This window comes from Pelodiscus sinensis, unplaced genomic scaffold (genome assembly GCF_049634645.1).
Source record: "Pelodiscus sinensis isolate JC-2024 unplaced genomic scaffold, ASM4963464v1 ctg36, whole genome shotgun sequence".
Classification (NCBI taxonomy): Eukaryota; Metazoa; Chordata; order Testudines; family Trionychidae; genus Pelodiscus; species Pelodiscus sinensis.
The window spans coordinates 270327-278152 of NW_027465931.1; the positions used below are offsets into that span (position 1 = coordinate 270327).

At 59.2% G+C, this 7826-nt stretch overlaps 1 protein-coding gene across 1 annotated transcript; it reads right to left on the minus strand.

The window, feature by feature from the left end:
* Window positions 1-3726: 3726 nt before the first annotated feature.
* LOC142825123 (maestro heat-like repeat family member 5) lies at window positions 3727-7367 on the minus strand. Its single transcript, XM_075916847.1, has 7 exons — window positions 7326-7367; window positions 5676-5771; window positions 5406-5510; window positions 4881-5016; window positions 4557-4651; window positions 4156-4308; window positions 3727-3799 (listed from the first exon to the last, which is right to left on the minus strand). The coding sequence occupies exons 1-7, from the start codon at window positions 7365-7367 to the stop codon at window positions 3782-3784; spliced, it is 645 nt and encodes a 214-aa protein (XP_075772962.1). The 3' UTR covers window positions 3727-3781.
* Between the last annotated feature and the right edge of the window lie 459 nt (window positions 7368-7826).

Here is a 7826-nt window from a genome sequence, read left to right on the forward strand (position 1 = left end):
TCCTAGGACACGGCTTGAACTAACGCACTTGGAAAGACGTTATCGTATATACGCCCAAAGTGCTTCGTCTCAGTGTATTAACATAAAATCTAACTGTCCAAACTCCGACCTTTCATTTCCCTGTCACTTGGCCAGCTACAGCCTCACACGCCTTCGGCATCGATCTCAAAGCCTTCGTCACGCTTTTACACACCTGTGCTGACACGCTTGTGAGCCAGGCACACTTGTGCGACACGTCCCAAAGCACTTGCTCCAGGGCATTACATCGCACTTGCCTGCCTTTGATGGACAGGGAAAGGGAGACCTGAAAGGCCTCTCCAAGGTCACCAGCGCGAGAGTGAGCGCAGAATTGAGGAGCAAGGGTCTAACACACAACTCTGTGCCTTAGTCACTAGGTGGCATTAGATTAGAACCCGGGAGTTCTTACGCCCAACCCCCTGCCCCCTCCACTAGGCCATGCTGCTGGCCTCCCGCCTCTCCCCCAGGGCTTGGAGACAGACGGGAGGCTGGAGCCAGCCTGCGCAGAAGGGGCTATAACGCTTACAGCACGTTCATGACATTGCCCCTGCGCAGCCCCTCTCAGATCCACACTCGGAACCCACAAGAAACACCCCAAGAGCGGAGATGAAACCGCCACTCACCTGCAGCCCAGCTTCCAGGAAGGGCAAAGCAAAAGCGGCGCTCGCGGATTCCAGCCCAGCCTGGCACCTGCTTCCTGAACTTTGGCCCCTTTCCTCCAAGATAGCAGGAGGCTGCTCTGGGCCTTTTGTGCCCACGACGGGGCAGAAAAGCAAACTCAGCTGTTGGTTCCATCTTGCGGGCAGAGCCCCGGCAGACAGTGGCAGGCGGGGGTATCGACTGACCCTCCAACCCAGGATATTCCCCCTGGTTACAGCAGGGGCAGGAGCCACGAGCCCTTTAAAAAGCTGTAGCCACGCTGGACAGCTGCCAGTAGTGGCAAATCTGTGAGCTCTTTTCTGTGCTTTTAATTGAAAGCCTCAGCCGCGGAGAACTCTGAGGGTGGGCTAGTCCACAACACCGCCCTTTCTGCCTCAGGCTCCGCCCCTTCTGTGGGTGGAGCCGGCCTATGACCCCATACCAAAATCCATTAAGTGGCCCCCTTCTGAAAATTATCGCCCAGCCCTGTCACAGAATCATAGAAAAGTCTGAGTGGAAGGGACCATGATAGGTCCAGTGTTTTGCAAACTTTTTTTATAATGTACCCCCTTTAAAAAAAAATGTGTAAGTACCCCCAGTACCTACAGTTTTCAGACACACACAATTTTTTTCTACCGTTGCAACACATTTGTTTAAACAACTGCATCGTAGCCGGGCGGGCGATGGCATTTTTGGGTGTAAAAGGTACAAAAAGAATAAAGCGCTGTCAAACTGAAAACTAATATTCAGTTTTCTCCAAATTTCAGTTGTGTTGACGTGTCCCCCAGACATCTCTTGAGTACCTTTAAGGGGACTCGTACCACTGGTCGAGAAGCACTGATCTAGTCCACCCCTGCACCGAGACAGGACCAAGCATGTTTGTCTCACCTCTTGGCTCCTAGGACACGGCTTGAACTAACGCACTTGGAAAGACGTTATCGTATATACGCCCAAAGTGCTTCGTCTCAGTGTATTAACATAAAATCTAACTGTCCAAACTCCGACCTTTCATTTCCCTGTCACTTGGCCAGCTACAGCCTCACACGCCTTCGGCATCGATCTCAAAGCCTTCGTCACGCTTTTACACACCTGTGCTGACACGCTTGTGAGCCAGGCACACTTGTGCGACACGTCCCAAAGCACTTGCTCCAGGGCATTACATCGCACTTGCCTGCCTTTGATGGACAGGGAAAGGGAGACCTGAAAGGCCTCTCCAAGGTCACCAGCGCGAGAGTGAGCGCAGAATTGAGGAGCAAGGGTCTAACACACAACTCTGTGCCTTAGTCACTAGGTGGCATTAGATTAGAACCCGGGAGTTCTTACGCCCAACCCCCTGCCCCCTCCACTAGGCCATGCTGCTGGCCTCCCGCCTCTCCCCCAGGGCTTGGAGACAGACGGGAGGCTGGAGCCAGCCTGCGCAGAAGGGGCTATAACGCTTACAGCACGTTCATGACATTGCCCCTGCGCAGCCCCTCTCAGATCCACACTCGGAACCCACAAGAAACACCCCAAGAGCGGAGATGAAACCGCCACTCACCTGCAGCCCAGCTTCCAGGAAGGGCAAAGCAAAAGCGGCGCTCGCGGATTCCAGCCCAGCCTGGCACCTGCTTCCTGAACTTTGGCCCCTTTCCTCCAAGATAGCAGGAGGCTGCTCTGGGCCTTTTGTGCCCACGACGGGGCAGAAAAGCAAACTCAGCTGTTGGTTCCATCTTGCGGGCAGAGCCCCGGCAGACAGTGGCAGGCGGGGGTATCGACTGACCCTCCAACCCAGGATATTCCCCCCACACCTGGATTCGCTTCCTAGTCATCCCCATCTCCCTGCACGATCCTTGTTTCTCATCCCGCCGGTCCGAGAAATTGTCAGAGCAGGTTGATCCCGACCTTGCCAAGGGCTTAGGTTACATCACAAGGCTTTGCCGCCACAGCTGGCTTGGCTTGGGTGTGTGGCAAAAGACCCCCCCCCCCCCCCCCCCGCTGGCACAGCTATTCTGGCAAAGCCACCAGGGCAAATGGCAACTCTGCCGAAAAGCATCTGCTGGCTTTAAGCTCCCTGCGAGCTGTTCTCATCGCTCAGCCATCACCACCACTGCCCTGCCTCAGTCCTGCTCCTCATCCCCACCCCCACTCCTATCCCCTGCTCTCCTCCATCTCCTCCCCCTTCCCTTCTCCTGCCCCTCCCCATTTCCACCTGCCCTGCCCATCCCCGTCCTCTCCCTCCCCCCGTCTGTCCCCCTCTTATGTGAGGGCTTTGCTGGAAACGCCCCCCCCCCCTCCAAGCCAGGGAGATCTCCCCTCCGGGAACAATTCAGCCCCCCCCATCTCGCTCCCTCCACTCCACAGTATTTCCTCCATTCCCCACAGTTGAAAATTGAGCTCCCCCATCCCCTCAGGTGACAGTCGGGCTCCCCCATACGCAGCTGCCTAGGTAGGCACCTCCGCAGCCAGAGCCTGCCCCTGGCGCCCACGTCCCCTCCCCGACTGCCTGTCCCAGGCGACCACCTGAACCTGCGTCCCCCATTCCCTCAGATCACAGCTCCCTCCCTGACCCTGCACCCCCCGACACCCCTCCCCCAGGCCAGACTCCTCTCTGGCACCCGCACCCCCTCCCCCAAACCCTCTGCTCCCCCTTCACCCAGGTCACAGCTCCCTCCCTGACCCTGCACCCCCCCGACACCCCTCCCCCAGGCCAGACTCCTCTCTGGCACCCGCACCCCCTCCCCCAAACCTTCTGCTCCCCCTTCACCCAGGTCACAGCTCCCTCCCTGACCCTGCACCCCTCTAGAGCCCCTCCCCCAGGCCAGAGTCCTCTCCTGCGCCCATACCCCCTCCTGGACCCTGCACCCCTATCCACCGCCCCAGATCATACCCCCCCCCCCCTGCACCCAGGCTCCACCCCTAAGCTCCGTTCTGCACCCAACCACCCCGTCCCAGACCCCAAAGCCCTCGGTAGAAATGTGGCCCTTGATCAGTTGCCAAAATGGCCCCCCCATTACAAATTATTGACCAAGCCTGATCCAAATGTTTTTTGAAACATTGTTTAATGAGAATGTAAATACAATTCAATACAATTGGGAGGGTTGGGGGGAGGGGGACGCAGCTGCTGGCTCCTCAGCTCTTGCTGCTCTCACTGGGTGTCTTCCTGCTGCAAGGGAAGCAGAATCCGTCACATTCATCCCTGGGGACTCAGGGGAACTGGCCCCCCAGCATTTCCACCCTCCTCCCCCCTGCTCTCTGGTCACCCCCCGTCAGGCCCGCAGGGTGAGCTCCTGACCCCCCCCCCCCCGAGCTCCTGACACCTCGGCCCCCTCCCGCCTCCTAGGACAGTTTCTGTGTTCAGAGCCTCCCCCACCCCCAGGGACGCTCGCAGGGGCAGGAGGGATTCTGCCAGCAGGGACGTGGGGTGGGGGCAGCCTGAGGAAAGGGGCGGGGGACTCCCTGAGGGGATGGGAAGGAGACCCTGGCCCTGCCCCACTCTCCTGATCTGCTCCGGCTGCTCACCATGTATTCCAGGAGCTGATGGGCCTGCCCATGCAGGGCGTGGGCCAGGACCAGCCCGGCCTGGCTGGGGCGCCGCAGGGGGGAGCGGGCAGCGAGCAGAGCCTTGTCCAAAAAGCAATTCTCCTGCTCTGCTGTGAAGAGCTGCCCAAAGACCTGGAATCAAGAGCACAGGAGGTTTCAGCTGACGGCCCAGAGCCCGGCCCCAACTCCTGGGGCTAAAACAGCTTCCTCCTCCCCCAAACTCCCTTCCAGACCCTGCACCCAGACGCTCTCCTCACCCGGCACCCCAACCCCTGCCCCAGGTCACAGCTTCCTCCTGCCCCCAAGACCCTCCTACCCCCACGAGGGCCCCAGCCAGCCCCACCCCCGAGCCCTGCCCTGCCCTGGCAGCGCGTCCTTACCTCTCCCACCCGCACGCTGTTGCTGTGAGCCAGGACCCATCTTTCTTTGTAGTAGTGTCTGCACCACAGGTCCTCTGCCTGGTGGATGTTGAGGCCTGCAAGAGACACAACAGGGTCATTCTGCTGGCAGGTCTGAGCCCTTCCCCTCCCACGGGTCCCTGCAGGCATCCCTGGGCAAATGGAGGGGCACAGGGGGCAGAAGGGGAACACAGAGGGACGCATCCCCCCTTGGGCCAGTCTGGGGGAAAAGGGCTGGGTCCCCTCCCCCCGCCGCCGGCACCCTCAGGGTGTCCCTGGGGCCCAGGTCCCGGCTGGGTTCCTTACCCCTGTGGTGCAGGAGGAGTTGATACAGGCTGTGCACCCCCTCCCGGGCCAGCCGGCTGACGTCTTCGGATGGGTCCGAAATAAAAAGGCCCAGCTGGGCCACGTGGTGACCCATCCTCGGCCAGTCGGCGGAGTTCTGAGGGGAGAGAAGAGGGGGGGTCCCTCAGCATCCTGGGGCTGCACGTCCCATGCAAACGGCCGCCGAGGCGGGTCTGAGCTCGGGGGACGGACAGAGACACCTCCCGGGGCGGGGCGGGGCCGGCCTTGCGAGGAGACAACCCTGAGCAATGGCCCCGACTGAAGGGTCACTCCGGGGGTGGAACAAGGGGATCCACTGACGGCCACTCCCCAGTCCCCAGGCCCAGTCCCTCAAGAGCCCCCCTGAAGGGCCCAGGGTCGCCCCTCCCCGGGGAAAGGAGAACGCGGCCCATTCCCGGCCCATTCCCGGCCCTGCCTCTGCCTCCCGGGAACGCTCCCAGCCCCGCGCCCTGCAGCCCCAGACACCCCGGCTCCGAGGTCACTTACGTCAAACCCCGGGAGGGTGGTGGCGACTCCCAGCAGGGCCGTGGTGCTGCCAAGGGCCCTGGCTCGCTCCTGGGGCAGGCGGGACTCCAGCCACGGGCTCAGGTGCTGGGGGGGAAAGAGGCAGGTCAGGACCCGTAGGGAGGTGCCGGTTCTGGGCAGAGCCTGGGGCTCCTCTCGGACTGTGCCCCCCCCAGCCACTGACACTGCTCCTCTCTCGGCCCCCCCCCGAGGAAGCAGGGACAATGGCCCCGTCCCCCCCACGGGGCTCACCTCCATTATGAGCTGCAGCCGGGCGGTGTCTGGGGACTCGGCGAGGAGGCTCGCCAGTAGGGCCTGGAGGTCGTAGGGAAGGGCCCGGATGAACTGCTGCAAGACAAGGGGGAGCCCTGGGTCAGAGGGGGGTTGGGGAATCCAGGCCACCCGCTTGCTCCGGGGTGCAGCCTAGAGCAGGGTCTGAGCCGCCTCGCAGAGCAGGGAGGAGCCCAGGCTGGGCATGGAAGGGACGGGCCCCCCGGGAGAGCAACGGGAACCCTGGAGGGAAGGATCCAAACCTGCAGCTTCTTCCCGCCCTCTGCCCCCCCCCCCCTCCTCTCTGGAGCTCCAGCCCAGCCCGGGAGCAGGGCCCGGAGGGACGTACCTGTGTGTGGATGGGCTCCTGCTGCCAGTCCCCAGACACAGTCTGTCCCACGGCCGCCGTCAGCAGGGGACTCAGGAGCTGGGCCCGCAGGGGAGGCTGCAAGGTGCTGGCAGGAGAGAGGGGCAGAGGCTGTTAATTCAGCAGCAGGAGACAGAGACTTTCCCACTCCCTGGCCAGGGGATCTGCTCTGGGGGGAGTCGGCGGGGGGGGGGGGTCGGTACCTGAGGCTGCAGGCGGCGTTGAGGCAGTCGGCCAAGACCAGCGGGGGGGGCGAGTCCTCCATGATCTCCTGGGAGACCCAAGGAGACAAAGGGGCGTGTGAGGCTGGGGCCCCCAAGAGACGCTCACACGGCTGATGTGTAAAAGGGAAGTCAAATCCCCCGGAGCCATTGATTCCCCTATGAGGGGCACGTACAATATACATACATTGCTAATGCTTAGATATATTTGCTATTTGTATAGGAGTAAGACATGACAAAGGTCAAGGCCTGTCACAGGTAATAACTTATAATAAGGAGACGAGGGGAAGTGAAACCAGTCTTCTGTTAAGTAGAGATATGGATAGATTCCACATCCTTTAAACTTGTGACCGGCTCAAGCAGGAAAGGAAAAAGGGAAGTATGGCTTGCCCATTGTTCAGCAAGTAGGCACTGTATTTAACCTCATTTAGAAAATTAACCTGACCTATAGGAATGCTAAATGTCAAAGATGAAGTAACCTATCATGTTAAGGCACCTAAACCAGGAAAGATGTGAACCCTATAAAAACCCCTGCCTATGAGATGTTGGGGGTCGGCTCTGATTTGAACATTGAGTTCCTTAGCCGTACCGTGGTTGCAACCAATAAACTTGAGTTGGACCCAGCCTGAAAGTGTGACTCTCTTCTTGGGGTAAATCAGACTAGCCTCCAAGGGGACGAAACCTTGCAATTTATGCAACAAATTGGCACCCCAGATGGGACATCCCTTGGACTACTCCGGAGTCGGATGACAAGATTCGCCGTAGGTGACCGTGAAGTGCGCACCGGACTGTTTGAGTCCGTCACGGCACCGAAAGCGTGAGTCGGGACATCCGGAAAGTTAAAGGAGTCTCTATTGAATGAGTCAACTAGGCTGTAAGGTCCGAAGAGAAGGCGCCGGGGCAGAGACAGAGTGAGTATACCGATAATTCCCTGTGTTTTGGGTAGTGTTGGTAATTCGAGAACTGTCCTTCGAGGACAGTAGGAACTTCGAATAAACACGGTGTATCCGGTAGGAAAACACGTATAGGGTAGGCGGGTCGCACCCGAATGGTAAAAGCCTCTGTAAGCCCCAGAAGGGACACCATGAACCCGTGGGTTGCGTGGGGAAGTTATGAGGAGTTAGGAAAACTCCAGTGGATTGCTTTTGTTTTTAGTAGGAGTACTCTTGTTCTTTGTTTTAATGATTTGTTGGAAACCTAAATTGTGAAACCACAGGTTTGTGTGTAAGCATGACTGTCGCTGACCAGGTCTGAGACTTAAGCTGACTCCAGCCGCCCCAAGAATCCTGCAAGGGGAAACCCGATGACCAGGATTTCTTGATTGCAAGGGGGGTCAGCCGAACCTCGTGACCCAGCGAGTCTCTAAGCCCTCTGTTTGTCTATATTTGTTGCTGTCTAATAGACCTGTCTTAAGTGTCACGGTTCCACAAGGGCACACCGGTGTCTCTAGTGAGACAGCCAAGCGCTGGACCCTCTGAGTTCGGACGCTAAAAGCTGGTGTGGTGTCATTCCATCGACACACGGAGCCGTGGTGAAAGCTTGTTG